Source organism: Mus caroli, unplaced genomic scaffold (genome assembly GCF_978045245.1).
Source record: "Mus caroli unplaced genomic scaffold, Mus_caroli_1 scaffold_1, whole genome shotgun sequence".
Classification (NCBI taxonomy): Eukaryota; Metazoa; Chordata; class Mammalia; order Rodentia; family Muridae; genus Mus; species Mus caroli.
Window position 1 is genome coordinate 169,202,353 of NW_028227256.1, and position 17,959 is coordinate 169,220,311.

At 47.0% G+C, this 17,959-nt stretch overlaps 2 protein-coding genes across 10 annotated transcripts; one reads left to right on the forward strand and one right to left on the reverse strand.

The window, feature by feature from the left end:
- The first annotated feature begins 271 nt into the window (after positions 1-271).
- On the forward strand, positions 272-14,023 carry Dedd (death effector domain containing). 7 transcript variants are annotated; one of them, XM_021175475.2, is made up of 6 exons: positions 273-407; positions 2,149-2,181; positions 10,606-10,994; positions 11,178-11,285; positions 12,543-12,689; positions 13,164-14,023. In XM_021175475.2, the coding sequence occupies exons 3-6, from the start codon at positions 10,670-10,672 to the stop codon at positions 13,538-13,540; spliced, it is 957 nt and encodes a 318-aa protein (XP_021031134.1). In that variant the 5' UTR covers positions 273-407; positions 2,149-2,181; positions 10,606-10,669; the 3' UTR covers positions 13,541-14,023. The 7 variants fall into 7 exon arrangements, with proteins under 7 accessions (XP_021031154.1, XP_021031134.1, XP_021031147.1 ...); XM_021175488.3 differs by lacking the exon at positions 273-407 and adding an exon at positions 488-573; XM_085842912.1 differs by lacking the exon at positions 273-407 and adding an exon at positions 508-573 and having other exon boundaries at positions 2,153-2,181.
- A 544-nt stretch (positions 14,024-14,567) lies between these two features.
- On the reverse strand, positions 14,568-17,959 carry Nit1 (nitrilase 1). 3 transcript variants are annotated; one of them, XM_021175455.3, is made up of 7 exons: positions 17,869-17,959; positions 17,205-17,300; positions 16,576-16,821; positions 16,357-16,460; positions 16,019-16,152; positions 15,763-15,888; positions 14,568-15,129 (listed from the first exon to the last, which is right to left on the reverse strand). In XM_021175455.3, coding segments are annotated over exons 1-7 (975 nt in total). In that variant the 5' UTR covers positions 17,871-17,959; the 3' UTR covers positions 14,568-14,862. The 3 variants fall into 3 exon arrangements, with proteins under 3 accessions (XP_021031114.1, XP_021031120.1, XP_029332730.1); XM_021175461.3 differs by having other exon boundaries at positions 17,837-17,942; XM_029476870.2 differs by lacking the exon at positions 17,869-17,959 and adding an exon at positions 17,491-17,775.

Genomic DNA, 17,959 nt, shown 5'->3' on the forward strand with positions numbered 1-17,959 from the left:
TCAAATACGTTCCCTCTCCGCTTCTTAGAACCTCCCCGCCGCCGCCGTTAGGAGAACCCTGCGTTGCCAGCTTGCCCCTAAGCAAGATGGCTGCCAGTCTCCAGCCTCTCTTGCCGACGTGAAGCTACCCACTCCCCGCTTAATGCCGCTGCCAGGCTGCCCTCACCTAGTATGGCTCCTCCGCTCATGCCTCGTTATGGTCTCGAAGCCGACACTAACCGGCCAGGTTCCGGGAGGCGCTGTGCAGGATGCAGCCACCCCCGCCCGGCCCTCCCCTCCCCCACGCCCGCGGCGGCGGCGGCGGCGGAGGCGGCGGCGGCTGGAGCCCGGATGCGGCTCCGTGAGGCGCAGGCCCCGGAGAGCGGCGCGGATGGATCCAACATGGCGGCGCCGAGGCTGAGCCGAGAGTGAGGCGGCGGGGCGGCCGGCCGGCGTGGGGAGGGGGAGTCGAGTGGGACGGGGCGGGGCCGGGCGGGGCCGCCAAGGGCTTGGGGAAGGAAAGTGGAAGGGGGAGGCGGTGGCGACGTCCAGCCCGGAGAACCTCCGGAGAGGGAGGTGACGGGACGCTGCGAGGTGGGGGAAGGGGAGCGGCCGAGGGGGGCGTGCAGGGGAGATGGCAACTGTGGGAGAGGGCAGGGGTCGGGGCGCAGGAGTGCGAGCCTGGGGAGGGGCGTAAACAAGGGCCCAGGCTGGCCCAGGCCAGGGGCAGTAAAGAGGCCGAGGTGGGGAGCGGGGCTGCGAGCCAGCGCTGGGGAAGGGGTAGGAGCCGGAGGGAGAGGCTGAGGGTGTGGAGGGGACGGGGGCTGGTGGCATGTGGCTGCAGGGAGGGCTGGACTCCCGTGAGCGCCGTGGTGAGGACGTGGGAGGTGGCGGGGGTTGGGGGGGGGTTGGATTGGACTTGAGACGTGTGCCGGAGGGAGGTTTTTCCAAAGTGTTCAAATTGGAAGCGGAAGGGCCTAAGGGGAGAATTGGGGTGGAAGAGGAGAAGAGAAGGGGGGCTTGGCGGATGGAGAGAGTGGCGATGTGCCGGGGTAACGTAGAAAGTGAGAGACCCGGAGGAAAGTTTGAAAGGAAGGGGGGAAGATAGGGCAGTGGAGCTGCACCGGTGATAGAGGGTTTGGGGGTTTCCCTTTCCCCCCTGTGGAAGGGCAGCAGAGTTAAGCAGTATCAGTTGCAGCCAATTTTAATTGCCAGGCGCTTAGCTTTTAATAGGGTGGGAAGGGCAGAAAGGAATGGTCATGTGGGTTTGGAGAATTGGGGTTGAATGAGGGTTCAACCGGATTTGCTTTCCAAAACACTCGCTTGCTTACTGCTTCCTTGTTTTTCCTGGTTACAAATAGGGAGATTAGTAAAGCTCTTTCCTAGGTTTCTTTTTTTCTTTTCTTGCAATTAGCATTACAAGAACAGGGAAAGAGACTTTTCTGGAGCCTTATATACCAAGGTGGAGGGAGGCTCTGGAAGCCTGAGGAGGAAATAGAAGAGACAGACTGGCCTCTAGGTAATCAGGCTAATTAAATATGCTTACCTTTACTGACCCTCAAGTTGTAGGAGGGGGAGGAGGTGTCAATATGCGTATTTAGGGAAAAAAAAAAAAAACAAAAAACACCCGTTTCCTACCGGAGTGTAGACGTGAGTGGATGTTGCTTTAGTGGTCATTTTGTTTTCATTGTGTGCTGAGGGAAGAGGTGAAGTTTGATTCTGGCCTCGTGAGTGACCTGATGGGAAGGAAGAGCTTTCTTTGGCTGTAACTTTTCCCCTTCCTTTTCCCCCATCACTCATGTTGTAAGAAACTAGACGGAATAAGGTATTGAGGAAGGCGAGACAGTATCAGGGTGATGGTTCATTCCCAGAAGTGGTTGACTTGGGACCTTTCTTGCTATGAGCCATTGAGACTAGAAATTTTTTTGGGGGGGGGGGCTGATACGATATTGTGGATTTGGTCTGTTTCAGTTCTCTGTAATTTGGAATAGTTCGGTCAATGAAATGACTTTAGGCTTACATGACTTTTTTTTTTTTTTTTTTTTTTTTGGCACTGACACTTAACTGTGGACCTTTGAAGTTTCAAAATAAAACTTGAAATTTTGCTCTTTCCCCCCCCCTTATTTGTTTTTGTTTTTGTTTTTCTGCTGGCTTTGAAACTTGTGCTAGGAAGAGCCCTGGGAATTTAAGTTTCTTGCAAAGGTAAGTCTGGAACTCTTTCTTGTTTGCACACAATGGGATGGAATGGAAACGGTATGATGCACTGGGGTAGAGCCTACGTAAGGAGGTAGATGCTAGGGCAAAGGAGTTCACTCTCTCTGCGAGTTCATTGCTCAGGTAACTGGAGAGATAGGCGGAGGGAAAGGGGATATTAAGTGTCCTGGGACAAGGTCCCAGCTTTGGTTTGTTTTTGTCTACCCTTCTGGTCAGCTCTGAGTGAAACATTTAACATATGGAAAGCTGTGTTCTTGTACATTATGTATGAAATATTTCTCAAGGAAGGTGACTGAGGCTGAGGTACTTCAGTGAGAAGGCTTCCCCCCTCCCTAGTTTACTGTCTCTCCCAGCAGTTTAGAGTTCTTGGTTTTTTGGGGGCGGGAGGGGGGGTTCAAGACAGGGTTTCTCTGTGTAGCCCTGGCTGTCCTGGAACTCACTCTGTAGACCAGGCTGGCCTCAAACTCAGAAATCTGCCTGCCTCTGCCTCCCAAGTGCTGGGATTAAAGGCACCACCACTGCCCAGCTTCTTGGGATTGTTTGAAAACATCACTGTGTAATTCTGCCCTCCAAATATATTTGGTTACACTTTCCTGGTCCCGCCAGCAAGGAAGAGCTTCATGAGCTCTTAGCTTTCTTCAGGATTGCCCAGGTAGTTCTTGCTTCAAAGTTCAAGCTGTCCGTCCTTTCTGTAATCCTGGCTAGCCTATAGTTTGCTATGTAGACCAGGCTGGCCTCAGACTCAGAGATCCATCTGCCTCTGCTGCCCAAGTGTGGGGATGAAAGGGATGCCACTACACCTGGCTGTTGTCATTTTTTTTTTTTTTTAAAGTTCTTCCACATGACTTTCTGGTAAGGGCTTCTGAGAGAGTCAAATATTTCTTTTTTTCTTGTAAAAATATAGATGTAATTCCTCTTAGAAGCTAGACTACCATTTTCATTTAAAGACAATTCTTTTACACATTCTTTGCTTTCATAAGTCAAAGTACTTTCAAAAGTTAGGATTGGCCGGGCGTGGTGGCGCACGCCTTTAATCCCAGCACTTGGGAGGCAGAGGCAGGCAGATTTCTGAGTTCGAGGCCAGCCTGGTCTACAGAGTGAGTTCCAGGACAGCCAGGGCTACACAGAGAAACCCTGTCTTGAAAAACAAAAAACAAAACAAGTTAGGATTGTCATTTCTGGATGGGAGGGTCTAGAGTGCGTAGGCACAGAAACGCAGTAGAGAGTAACTATCAGGAGGAAACTGTCTAGGTACATATAGACTCTTATTGGCTCTTACTACTTCAGACCTCACTAAAGGAAAATGAACTACACCTCCAGGAAATACAGTAATTCATCAGAATCTAGAATTATTCTGTGCTAGGGATGTAACTCAGTGGTGAAGCACTTATCCACTTAAACCCAAGGCCCCTGTGTTTGATCCCTAGTACAAAAAAAAGTGCACTTTAGTATTTGAACTACAGCAAGGACATTCAGTGGGTCAGTATATTTGTTTATAGTTGTGGAGGGTTTGGTTTGGTTTGTAGGGTCTCACTGTGGAGACCAGGTCGGCTTTGAACGCAGAGATCCACCTGCCTATGCCTCCCAAGTGCTGGGATTGAAGAGAGTGCCCCACCCTTCCCTGCCTCCTGCGGTTCTTGCTTCTTGGTGTTTAGCAGTATTTGAGATGACCAACACATGTGTTCTTGTTCATCTGTTTGGAGGAGGGTGTTCTGGCATCTTTCATCTAGGAGTGTGTGTCTAGGCTGGGCTCCCTAGCCACTGAAAGCTGAGTATAATTCACTTTAAGAGAAAGTTGGTGATGTTCTTTTCATCCTGAAGTTAGATTCTTAGACACCCTGGCTGGGTTGCTGAGTTAGCTCACAATCCTGGATGATAATTAAGTGGGGAGAGCTGCCCATCAGCCTGCATGCCAGCCTCTTGACATTATTCTGGGAGACGAGCCTTGGGAAATGCTTGCTTCTGTGTTTTGCTTCATTGGCTAGTGTAAGTCTGGTTAGTGACCTAACAAGGAAGGGCCTGCTCGCTAGCCTTGTTTTGGGATTTTATAAATGGCACTGAAGAGCATTTGTGTTTGTCTTGAAGTTGGCATTTTTCTTATTCCCACAAAACTCCAGATTGAACTGGGTCAAAGTAGACCTCCGGGGATGGACAGGAGGGGGTATGTCTGCCACCTGCTATTCACCTGAATGGCAACGGCAGGTGATGGAGGAGGCATTGCTGGGGTGAGGTGATTGCCATAGTGGGATTCATGACTTAAGTGAGCCCTCCTTTGCTTCTAGAATAATAAGATTGGATTGTTTCAGGGTGAAGACACCTCACAGTTTCCTTCTGTAGATCTAATAAGGAAAGTGACATGCACCCTTTTGAGCCTTCATCATGGTTCTCGTAAAATAGGATTCCTCAACCTTAACTACTTTAGGCATTTTGGTCCTGGTATCTTTGTTGTTAGTAATTACCCTGTGCTTTATATGGTGTGTAGCAGTACCTTGGCCTTGTTATATGCTGGTAGTGTAACTCCCTCTCCACAAATCTTGACAATCAAAACTGTTTGCAGTCCTTGCCAAATGTCCCCTGGCAGAGCAAACTGGTGGAGAACCACTGACCTAGAAGCTCTGTGATTTCTAGCACCTTGGATGGTCTGGCCTGGGACCTGGGACTTAACAGTCACTCTCCCCCTGTCTAGTGAGGGGAGGGATTTCTCAGGATTGAGATCCATTGCAGGATTACATTGATTATATAATTAGAAATATAGTGTTTTCTTTTATTTTGCCTCATTTTCTAGGGACAGAGTATGTGTATGTGGGGGTGGTTTTTCTTAATTGCTTGGGTTTTAAGGACACTTTGAATTAGGGAAACCAAGCAACAGTCTGCTCTTCCGATTGGTTGGATATGAAACCTGCCCATCTGTTTTCTCTGGGATCCTTATAATCAGCAGCTGGCCAAAGGGAACAGGTGGGGTCGGGACGATGGAAGAGTCGCAGGGGTTTGAAGGGATCTCAGTTTTCCCCGACTGCCTACTTGAGTAAGAAGGTATTTTTCCTCAGCAGCCCCATTTGTGCTGAGTGACAGCAGGTGAAATGAGAGGCAGAGATAAGACTAACCAGTGTCTGAATAATGATTTCCTCAGCTGTTTCCCATACTTTGGGTGAAGTACCTAGGCTTTCAAAACTACATGTGGGTCATATTTATTTTTTCCTTGGGATTCTCCTCCCTGTCCCCAGAGGAGAATTAGTGTGTCTCTGTGCATTCCTGGTTGCCTTACTGTGGGAGAAAGGTCCAGGCTCCATCGTGGCCTTCTGAAGGAGCCTACCATTCTGTTCTTCTTCTCTCTTTGGTACTAGAAATGGAATCCAAGGCCTGTCTTCTAGCGTGGCCAGTATCTTCCACGTGTTAAGTGGTCTTGTTGAATAGGGTGGTTTGGTGTGAGTAGTTTTCTGTGGTATGGAGACAGCTCTGACTAGACAGAATATGTGCATGGTTACTGAATACTGTGTGTCTCTGTGTGCACTCCCCTCTCCCCCATTCTGAGACAGGTGTCACTGTATAACTCCGACTGGCCTTGTGTTTGTAGTCTGTCCCAGCCTTCCTCATTCTGGGATGATAGACATGCATGAACACCACCATGCCTGGCTTACATGGTTCTTTCGGGTATGGTCCGCTTGTACTCTTGGGCTCTGATAGGTTTTGTTTTCAACTGGTGTTGCTTGTATTAACCTCCTGGAAATTAAGTTCAGTTCTCAACAACAGACTGCTGCTACAGCTGCCTACTGCTAAGTATTATGAAGATGACTTTGATTTAGCACTACTTCATAAACTGTGCAGGATCAAAATAATTTTAATACACTAATGTAAAAGAAATGTTCAGTTTTCTATACGAGCACAGAAGAAGACCACTGAAGTCATCCTTGGAGATAGAAAGTTGACCCCCCCCATCCCACCCCTTTCTAAGATAGTCTTAGTCTTAGTAGCTGGCCTCAAACTCATTGAGATATGCTTGCCTCTGATTTTGCATTAGTGGGATAAAAAGCAAGAAGCTGCCATGCCCAGCTAAATTGTTGGGTTTTCTTTGTCTGCTTGCTTTTTTTTTATTATTTTTATTTTTGGATACAGGGTTTCTTTGTGTAGTCCTGGCTCTCCTAGAACTCTCTCTGTAGACTAGGCTGGCCTTGAACTCATAGAAGGCATGTACTACCACCATGCAGCGTGAGTTGGGTCTTCTGAGTTAGCCATCTAAAAAAGAGGGGCTTATAGGGTTGTGAGCTACAGGAGAAAGGGAACTCAGGCCAAGGGAGTAGCCTGGAGAAAAGTATAGAGGAGTGAATGAATTACATAGTATATGTACACTCTAACCAAATGGATAACGTTGGCAAATTAACGGTTAATAAAAGCTAAGCTGTGTGGTAGGTGAGGAAGATAAGCAGGCTGCTCTGGAAAGCTGGGTAAACTGTATACAGAACTTGAAGTCTTCTTAGACTTCTCCTCCCTTGTATCCTCCTCCTCCCTTGTATCCTCAGCTCAGTTTTTCATTTTAGATGTTAGCAGTTAAATGTGGGGATAGATTTTGGTCGGTTAGGACCGATGGTGACAGGGTAGGTGTGATGGTGCCCACCTTTAATCTCAGTGCTCAGGATATAGAGGCAGGCAGTTGGAGCCAGCCTGGTTTACATAGAGTGGTCCAGGACAGCCAGGGATACATAGAGAAACCCTGTCAAAAAACCAGTGTTCCCCCAAAAGTTTTGATGGTGGTAGTGCATGCCTGTAATTGTGTCGTTCAGGAGGCTTAGGCAGGGTGACTGAAAGTTCAGTGCCTACTTAGGTTATATAGCAAGTTGAAGGCCAGTCTGAGCTACATCTTGAGATCTTGTGTCAAAAATGAAAAGTTAAAGGTTTTGGAGATCAGAGACTTGTTGAAAGTCATTTTCAGGAGCTGGTGAGATGGCTCAGCAGGCTTAGGCACTTGTTACCAAGCCTGATAACCTGACCTCCATCCTTGGGACTCATTCATTGGGAAGAGAGGACTGACCCCTAAAAGTGTCCTGTGACCTCCACACGTGCACTGTGGTACATATTTCCACACACACATATATATGAACACACACAAAGTAAATAAATGTAATAAAAATGTTACAAATAGAAGAAAGCAAGTTGCAGTAGTAGAGTTGAGACAGTGAGACACTCTGAATCATGGCAATGACAGTAAAGTGAAAGGAAGGGCACATTTAAGAAATAGTATGTGTGCTACAGTAGGAATTAAGATCTGACTGAATGGCTGGAGTTGTGGTCAGGGCGGAATGGTAACTCGGTACACTACTGTCTTGAAAGACAGTAGGTATGAATGACTGTAAAGTGGAGGTGAAAACTGTTCCCTCTAGATGATTGGTTGATGACATGACACAAGGTGAATTTGTGAATCAAGCACAGAGCTGTGATTGATCTTTGACAAGGGTTTGTTATATGCCATCTATAAGGGACTGTTAGGTTTTGTTTTGTGTTTATATTCTGTTTTTGAGACCCTAAAGCCCAGACTGGACTCAGACTCCCAACCTTCCAATTTGTTTCTTTCTTTCTTTCTTTCTTTCTTTCTTTCTTTCTTTCTTTTTTTCTTTTTCTTTTTCTTTTCTTTTTTTCTTTTTTCTTTTTTTTTTTTTTTTTTTTTTTTTTTTTTTCGTGACAGGGTTTCTCTGTATAGCCCTGGCTGTCCTGGAATTTACTCTGTAGACCAGGCTGGCCTCAAACTCAGAGATCTGCTTGCCTCTGCCTCCCATTGACTTTAAAAAGCATGTGCCGGGGGCTGGTGAGATGGCTCAGTGGGTAAGAGCACCCGACTGCTCTTCCAAAGGTCAGGAGTTCAAATCCCAGCAACCACATGGTGGCTCACAACCATCCGTAACAAGATCTGACTCCCTCTTCTGGAGTGTCTGAAGACAGCTACAGTGTACTTACATATAATAAATAAATAAATCTTTAAAAAAAAAAAAAAAAAGCATGTGCCACCACTGCCTGGCTCAACCTTTCTGTTTTATGAGCTAAGATTATGGCATGTGCCACTATAATCACTTGCCACTGAACCTTTGAAGTTAAAGGACATGCTTAAAGTCACATTAAACTAGTTCTAACTAGTGACTTATATCATCTAATTCAGCTTCTGTAGCAAAGATTGAATTGTCTACTTTTCAGTTTTGCCTATATTTAAGAAATGAGCCTGGAAGGTGGTAGCACATGCTTTTTTAATCCCAGCTCTAAGGAGGCAGAGACCAGTGGATCTCTGGGAGTTCATGGCCAGCCAGGTCTACAGAGTGAGTTCCAGGACAGCCAGGGCTACACAGAGAAACCCTGTATTGAAAAGCAAAACAAAGCCGGGCGTGGTGGCGCACGCCTTTAATCCCAGCACTTGGGAGGCAGAGGCAGGCGGATTTCTGAGTTCGAGGCCAGCCTGGTCTACAAAGTGAGTGCCAGGACAGCCAAGGCTACACAGAGAAACCCTGTCTCGAAAAAACCAAAAAAAAAAAAAAAAAAAAAAAAAAGAAAAGCAAAACAAACCAAAGAAAGAAAGAAAAGGAAGAAAGAGAGAAAGTCAGCCAGCCAGTCAGCCACGTGTGGTGGTGTATGCCTTTAATCCCAGCACTCAGAAGGCAGAAGCAAGTAGATCTCTTGAGTTTAAGGCCATCGTGGACATAGTTCTAGGACAGCCAGATTTACATAGTGAAATCATGTCTTAAAAAATAAAATAAGCCAGGTGGTGGTGGCACATGCCTTTAATCCCAGCATTTGGGAGGCAGAGGAAGGCGGATTTCTGAGTTCAAGGCCAGCCTGGTCTACAAAGTGAGTCCCAGGACAGCCAGGGCTATATAGAGAAACCCTGTCTCGAAAAACCAAAAATAAAATAAATTAATTAAATAAAATAAAAAAAAATAGAAAACGAAAATAAACGAACTGCTTGGGAGTGGGAAAAAGTAATTTCTTTTTTTAAATGTATATATATATTTTTACGTAATGTATGAGTACATTGTCACTGCCTTCAGACACACCAGAAGAGGTCATTGTATCCCATTACAGATGGTTTTTCAGCCACCATGTGATTGTTGGGAATTGAACTCAGCCCCTCTTTTGTTAGTTTTTTTAAAAAAAAAAGATTTAAAATGGTTTGAGACAAGGTCTCACTGTGTAGTTTTGGTTGGCCTGGAACCTCATAGAGATATACCTTCCTCTGTTTACTGGGATTAAAGCTGTATACCACCATTCCAAAAAACAGAATTTTAATTTTTATTTAGTTATTTGTGTGACTGAAGGTGCCTATTGAGGTCTCAGGCCAGAGCTGGAGTTAGAGGTGGATGAAGCCCATCCCTGCGGGTGCTGGGAATTGAACTTGGGTCTTCTGGAGGAGCAGCTGGAGCTCTTAACCATTGACACCTCTAACCCCTTTTGAGACAGGGTTATGTTATTTAACCCTGGCAGGCACAGAGAGCCTCCTGAATTCTAGGTTCAAAGGGGTACACTGCTACACTTAGTTATTGTTCTGTTACTATGTATATTTTGTTGTTGTTTCTGTAAGACCGTTTGAGAATATAGACCAGGTTCACCTGGAATCCGATCCTCCTACCTTAATCTCCTGAATGCTAGCTACAGGCATTGTACCTCCATGCCCAGCAAATCGGTGTTTCAGGGGACTAAAAGCAGTGTTTTGGAGACAAGAGGAACATTTGGATAACATTTAAAAACCAACCAACTAACTTTGAGACAGTTTCATGTAGCCCAGGCTGGCTTTGATCTTGCCCTGTAGCTGAGGATAGCCTTAAACTCATGAGCCTCCTTGTGTCTACCTCTCAAGTGCTGGGGCTTTAGGCAGCTTTACCAGACTAGCTTATTTTGCTTTTGAGATAGGGTCTACCTTATATCTCTGACAGGACGAAACTTGCTGTGCAGATCAGAATGGCTTCAAACTTAAGGGTAATTCTCCTGCCTCTGGCTCCTGAGTGCTGTAATTATAGGTGTATTCTCTCATGCCTAGCTGCAACAGAAACGTCTGACCTATGCAGTACTAAAATCACACAAAGCATTCTCACTCCAGGATCTGACTGTATCCCTTGTAGGATCTTGACTCAGGGCATTGTCTGTTGAGTATGAAAAGCATTTAACATTGCTTTTTTTGTTTGTTTTGCTTTTTTGTTGTTGTTGGTTTTTGCTTTTTTGAGACAGGGTCTCTGTAGCCCTGACTGTTCTGCCACTCTGATCTACTTGCCCCTGCCTCCTGAGATGAAAGGCGTATACCGCCACATCTAGCATAAACACTTTATGATATTTAATAAACATATTAAGCTGAGCTTCATTAGTAGCATGTTAAGATAATACAGATAAATAAAATTGGTGGCTACCAGTGCATGGCTCATGGGATCTTGTCTTATCTTACAGATCACTGGAGATTGCGGCTGCTGAGCAGAGATTCTGGAAAGCATTCTATTTCTGAGCCTCTAGCATGGCGGGCCTAAAGAGGCGGGCAAGCCAGGTGTGGCCCGAAGAGCGTGGGGAGCAAGAACATGGGCTCTACAGCCTCCACCGCATGTTCGACATCGTGGGCACCCACCTAACACACAGAGATGTCCGCGTGCTTTCCTTCCTTTTTGTTGATGTTATTGATGACCATGAACGTGGACTCATCCGAAATGGACGTGACTTCTTATTGGCACTGGAGCGCCAGGGCCGCTGCGACGAGAGTAACTTTCGCCAGGTGCTGCAGCTGCTGCGCATCATCACTCGCCATGACTTGCTGCCCTATGTTACTCTCAAGAAGAGACGAGCTGGTGAGGCCTTACGGGGTCTGGGGACACATGACTAAGAGAAGCTTTGTGGGAGGCCAGGAGTGAGGAGTACAGGAGTCTACAGGGCGGGGCGGTCTTGACCTGGGGAATACCTAGGAGAATGGAGATCCTTTGGGAGAAGAAAGATATGTACTTTTTCTTGAGTGACTCCTTCTCCTCCTGCAGTGTGCCCTGATCTTGTAGACAAGTATCTGGAGGAAACATCAATTCGCTATGTGACCCCCAGAGCCCTCAGTGACCCAGAACCGAGGCCTCCCCAGCCCTCTAAAACAGGTGAGAGGATACTACATGTAATTTTCATAAGCAGGAGAACATTGCTCCCTTCACATGTGTGGCTGCGCCAACATCAATGACAGGATACAGCCCCTCTCCACCCACCCCATTAAAGACATTAAAGTCCCTGTCCATTAAAGACAATCAGAAGCTGGGGAAATGGCTCACTCGGTAAAGTGCCAGCTGCATATGCATGAAGACCTGAGTTCAGGTTCCCAGCACCCACACAGAAAAAGCTGGGTAATAAAGTGTCTGCAGCCTCAGTGTTGGAGGCAGAGACAGGTGGATCCCTGGAGCTCATAGAGGCAGCCAGTCTCGGCACACTGCTGAACTCAAGGCTCAGTGAAAGCCCTGGTCTAAAAAAAGATGGGGAGAGGATTGAGGAAGACACCTAATGCTGACCTCTGACCTTCACATGAGGCACACTCACATAGGAACACATCTATGTGAACATGTACACACACAAAGCAGGTGAAGTATACTTTGTCTAGGTCTAGTGTTTGCTCTCCTTTTAGATTACTTTTTAAAAATCAATTTATGTGTATAAGTATACTGTCTGCATGTAGGTTAAGCCATCACTCCAGACCTTAGGTCAGTTTTTAAAAATTTTTTTCTGTATGAATGTTTGCCTGCATATTTACATGTGTGCTTTGTGTCTACCTGGTGCCTGTGGAGGTGAATCTGGGTCCTCTGCAAGAACTACAAGTGCTCCTAACCACTGAGCCATCTCTGCAGCCCCAACTTTTATTTTTGGGACTTCCTATTTAGCTTGGGTAGATGCAGAACCCTGTGCAGGCCAAGATGGCCTTCCTTCCTTAGCCTTTTTTGTTTCTCTGTTTTTGTTTTGTTTTTTTGAGACAGGGTTTCTTTGTGAAGCCTTGGCTGTCCTAGAACTTACTCTGTAGACCATACTGGCCTTGAACTCAAGAGATTCCATTTCCTCTGCCTCTGCCTCCCAAGTGCTGGAATTAAAGGTGTGCACCACCACCTGGCTTCCTTTCTTCACCCTTAAGTGCTCAGATGATAGATGTCTTCCACCATACTTAGTGCGTGCCACCTGCCACCCCATTGCTAGGGCTGAGTCCAGATATTCATGAATATTTGACAGACATTGATCACTGGGCTATACCCCTCAGCCTTCAGGTTATATCACCAATACTTTCATTCTCAAGTCTAGATGGTTCCTTTGTCTATTCCAAATGAAAGATTTGAAGTTCTACTTGTCAAACCGTGTTTTCCCACTTACTTTCTGCTCAGTGCCTCCCCACTATCCTGTGGTGTGCTGCCCCACTTCGGGTTCTCAAATGTGTAGTAAGCGGCCAGCCCGAGGGAGAACCACACTTGGGAGCCAGCGAAAACGCCGGAAGTCGGTGACACCAGACCCGAAGGAAAAGCAGACATGTGGTAAGGAAATTCAGGGACTTTAGAGATGTAGACTTGAGGGAAAATATAAAGAACTCCTGGGATAATGGGCAGTCTGTAGTTCAGTGCAAGGCAATCTTTGCTGTTTTCAGGTCAGGGTTAGTCTTCATGAGAACTGTCTTTTCAGCAATGGTATAATAGAAATCTTTTTAGTTACTATTAAATCAAAGGAATGCCTGCATCATTCGTATATAGGATGAACCAAGTCAAGACAGAATTAATTCTAAGACAGGTCTTCTAACAAGGTGCTGTTTGTGAGTGGCCTGAGCAGAGTCATTGTAGGGCAGCTCCAGCATTGAAGCCAGGGCTTCAAGGACACAGTGAAGAACTAGTTCTGGGAAGAGGGAAAGAAGCTGCGAGAAGAGGGAGGGTTTCAGCCTTTCTTGCTTGCTTGCTTTTCTAGCTTCGGTTGTAAATACAATCCGTTATAAACCATGCTCCTTAAATTTCTCCCAGACATCAGGCTCCGAGTTCGGGCGGAATACTGCCAGCACGAGACGGCTCTGCAAGGCAATGTCTTCTCCAATAAGCAGGACCCACTTGAGCGCCAGTTTGAGCGCTTTAACCAGGCCAACACTATCCTCAAGTCCCGGGACCTGGGCTCCATCATCTGTGACATCAAGTTCTCTGAGCTCACCTACCTCGACGCATTCTGGCGAGACTACATTAATGGCTCATTATTAGAGGCACTGAAAGGTGTCTTCATCACAGACTCTCTCAAGCAAGCTGTGGGCCATGAAGCCATCAAGCTGCTGGTGAACGTGGATGAGGAGGACTATGAGCTGGGCCGACAGAAACTCCTGAGGAACTTGATGCTGCAGGCATTACCCTGACCTTTCCCCTTCTCACCTTTCTGGGGACTGTTCGCTCCGTCACCTCTGGAGCTGACATACTGTTCTGGGGTTTGTTCTCTACCCTTTCCAACCAATCACACCGCCTTTTTTTTTTTTTAAAGGAAAAGACAAAGGAAGGTGGAAGTGGTGTCCCTGCCCTCCCTGCACCCATGTGCCTGGGCTTCCCCGTTTCTTGTTGCCACTTACCCTATTGTGTGTCTACAGCCACCTTACCACTGAGCCGTAAGACAAGTGTATAGGGACAGGGTCTCTGGAACACAGCCTTTGTAAGGGATTGAACACTGCTTTCAGGTGCATTGAGGGGTAATCAATACTTATGGCTTTATGAGGGCTCTTAAATTTTGTCTGAAAAACCAAAGGGCTGTGAGTAAAGGAGCTATGTGGAAGGTGGGACTCTGAAGTGTATTTTGGAAATTAATTACCACCTCCTTCCAAATTATAGAATTTTTTAAAAACAGAGAAGCTGTGGCCCTTTGCAGTCTCTCCTGGCCTTGGTGCTGCTTCTCTCTGCCTTCCCTTCATTCCACAGCTGGAAACTGCTGTCGTACGGATCCCTCCTTGTCCCCTGTCAAATGTTCAGCAAACTTACAGAGGACTGGGCCAGCCTGATCACCCTCCCAACTGTGATGTGTGTGAACACCAGTACACGGGACGGGTGGAGTAGAGGCTGCTAGTTGGAACACACTTTCTCTGAAGAGGAGGAGGGGGTGGAGGGTATGACATTTTCCTTCCCTTTTCCAGTGAAAATAACTCTTACCCCACCCCAAGGCCCTTTCCCTTTGCTTCCTTCTGTCTTAAGAGAAAGTGGGATATTTAGTATCAGCTCCTCCTCCTGTTCTTCTGCCCTCCCTTCTCCCATCCTTTGGAGAACAGGACTAGTACATGCACTGAGCACCGCACTTTCTTAGGTAAGGAGGCATGTTTGAGGCAGGAGGCTGAGGAGTATAAAGTCCAGTCAAGCAGGTACAATTCCACCTCCCCTTCTAGCTCCCAAAAGACATGTCCAGACATTATGATGATTATATTTTTTTCAATGCCAGTGCTGCTCAGCCCTCAGCATAACTTCAGTTTTCATGAAATAAACAGTGACTATATAAAATTCCACTTTTCTGAAACTGAAATCTGAGGTCAGGTCAAAGTCTCTTCTTTCCCATGGACTTGATTAGGCCTGTGTTCCATTAAGAGAGGTTAAAGTTCTGCAAGGGAAGGGAACCGTGCTTGTGTCCTGCCTACAAGTCACAGTAACATCACCTCACAGTTGGCATGTGTCTGTGTGTCTTAACCAACAGAAGTTAAAAGCATTAAGAGAGTGGATGACCCAGACTGCCATAGAGGTCAGGTCTGCGGTGCTGGAACACAGGCAGGTGTTGGCGCATCTGTTGTAGAAAGTGGAGATCAATTCGAGCAAGGCAGAGGCCTGGTCCCTCGGAGCAGCGGGCCACCACTGTGCCCCACGGGTCAACCACCATGCTATGGCCATAACTTGCTCTTGTTTCATGGTGGCGTCCACATTGCGCTGCTGCTATTACATAGCACTGAGATTCAATGGCGCGGGCCCGCAGCAGCACCTGAGGATGAGACGTGCGTTGACTCAAGAACATACAGCGTTTAATAGGCAAGTGACAAGAAGCGGGCACTGTGGGCCCAATCTTCTCACTAACCAACTAGAGTTAATAACTAACTCTAACATGACTCACACCTAGCTAAGAAATGAATTTCCTCACTAGATAAAAAGGAAGAAAATGAGGTAGAAAGGAGGAGTGTTTGTGTTCTGTACTTTTGAGGTAAGGTCTCCCTGTGTAGCCCTGGCTGGCCTAGATCCACAGAGATCCGCCTGCCTTTGCCTCACAGTGCTGGGATAAAGAGCGTGCACCACCATGCCCCGCTCTTTGAAGGTGTGGGTTGCTTTTTTGTTTTTGAGACAGGGTTTCTCTGTGTAGCCCTGGCTGTCCTGGAACCCACTCTGTAGACCAGGCTGGTCTCAAACTTGGAGATCCACCTGCTTCTGCCTCCCCAGTGCTGGGATTAAAGGTGTGCGCCACCACTGCCCAGCTTCTATTTTCTTTTTTGGTCAAGGCATGCTGGCTTTGAACTTGTGGCTATCCACTGAAGTGCTTGGATTTAGGTTTGTACCACTCTGCTCCCACTACTAAAAATAGGGTTAAAGGAGGCCTATATGTTATGAAGAGGCATTCTCTTACCTCCCAGTGGGCTGGACCTGTAACAGATCCAAAGGCTGAAGGATAAGTAAGTATTTCTGCCCCAGCTTGAGCCAATTTCAAAGAAAGTTCAGGGAACCGCATGTCATAACAGATTGCTAGACCAACCTGAAATGAGAAACAACCCACTCATCTTCCCTGTCCCATTCAACATAACACTGAGTGCCTTTATTAGCCTACACCAACAGGGGATGTTACCACTTTTCAACATAGTCCTATTTCCTTTTCAAACTCCCACCTTGCCAGCCGGTGTCTTGACAGGTGGTTCAAGAGTGCCTCCAGGCTTGGTATAGTTGCTTTCTCTCATCGGCCCCTGACCTGGGATCTCTACATCGCACAGATGTGTCTTCCTGTAACTGGCCACTATTGATCCTAGAGTGAGAAAAAGAGAGAAAAAATACTCAGTACAGACACTCTACAAGTCCAGCTTAGCTCTTCTCCTAAAGAGGAATTTGTAGGCTGAGAACAGAAGCATAAAACCCCAAGGCCAAGCAGTTGAGAAAGAAATGCTGAAGATCTGAGTTGAAAGGTAGAGAAGCCCGGGAAGAGGCAAACTAAAGGGCTATGATGTCTCACCCTTGCTGTTCAAAAGCACATGACAATTGTAAATTTTCTGATTCTGCTCCCAGTCTTGGCCACGCTCGTGGAAACCGCCCAAGGACAGCCAGATTCCACATTCCCTGGGGAGGGGGGAGGGACACTCACAACTCTACCCCCTCTATGTGTCAATCCAGGAACACTGCTCAACAGGGAGTCCTACCCCCCCCCCAAAAAAAAAAAACCCTACCCTTGTACCTGGCAAGCTGGCTATATTGGCCCAAAAGATCCCCATTCAGTGGTTCGGACAGGAGTAATGTCTCGGCAGGGTTTCGTGCAATAAAGTCAAATGCCTCAGGCAGAAAGGCCAGGCAAGCACCCAGTCTGGCAGCCTCTTGAACCAGCTCAGCACATGTTTTAAAGTTCTCTTGCTTGTTTGGTGTTGATGTTACCTGGCACACAGCCACCAGGGGCAGCTCCCAGGATGAGGACATGGTTCTGGGCCTGTGAATGACACAGGCAGTGGCCTCAGATTTTCTATCTCGGAGAAACTCAGAGGCTCAAGTGGGGGTGGAGCCAGAAACTTTCTTTTCTTTTGACTTTTTTTCTTTTTTGAGACGCGGTCTTTTGTAGCCCAGACAGGCCTTTCTAGGTAGCTGGGGATGACCTTAAACTCCTGGTTGATCCTCCTGTTTCTCGAGTGCTGGCATTACAAGTGTCCCCAGCGACTTGTTTTCATTCTTACAGAGCATAATAACCCTAGAGCTACTGGAGTTCACTCATTACATGTTTGGAGGGTGGCAGATATCTTTGTCTCCCACTATGAAGTTAATAAACATGGACTAAGCAGCTATGTGCCAGAGAGAGAACATTACAATCTATGTTACCTGGGCTGAGTACAAAGTACTGGGGTTCGAAGTAATCGGTATCCGGTACACAGAAGAGACAGGAGTTGGTGAGGAGGCCTGGTGATGAAGCCCAGCCTGAAGAAGGTGAGAAATCAGGACACCTAACCCTCTTTCAAGCCGTAAGTTTCTAGAATTCTCTGCCATTTCCAGGCCTGGCCAGTAATTCCCTCCCCCAAGGCCTCGAAAATACTTTTTACTACTAGTAGCTATGAAAAGATACAAAATGGGAAAATGGGAGAGGCGACTATGATCGGTGCCTTAATACCTCAACTTCCAGTGATCTCACATTAAAACTGAAGCCCTTTTCCTTTGCCAAACGTCTCCGCAGTTCAAGTCATCTCATGGAACCTTCCTCGTTTCCCCAATTCTCTCTTCTCGGCTGTGCCACCTGCACAGCTTTATAGACTCAACACGTACCTTTCCCCTTATACCCGAATCTCAGAAGGAAAGTTCACCCTCCCTAGATCTCCACCATCTCATGGTGGGTAGATGGGTACAGGACCAGATCCCAACCCGAGCCCCCGCCCTCTGATTAGCGCGTCCTTCCCCGCCTCTCCCCCCGGGGCAAGAATCTCTGTTGCACAAGTTAAAGCATCGCAGGTGGAATTCACCGCAGCGGGCAGGGTTTGGGAGTAGGTCCTACATGAAGACACAGCCAAAACCATTCACGGGGTCGGATCTCACGAGCTGCCAGGAGCCAGAAGCGCAGGATCAAGTGGGCGGTAACCCCCGGC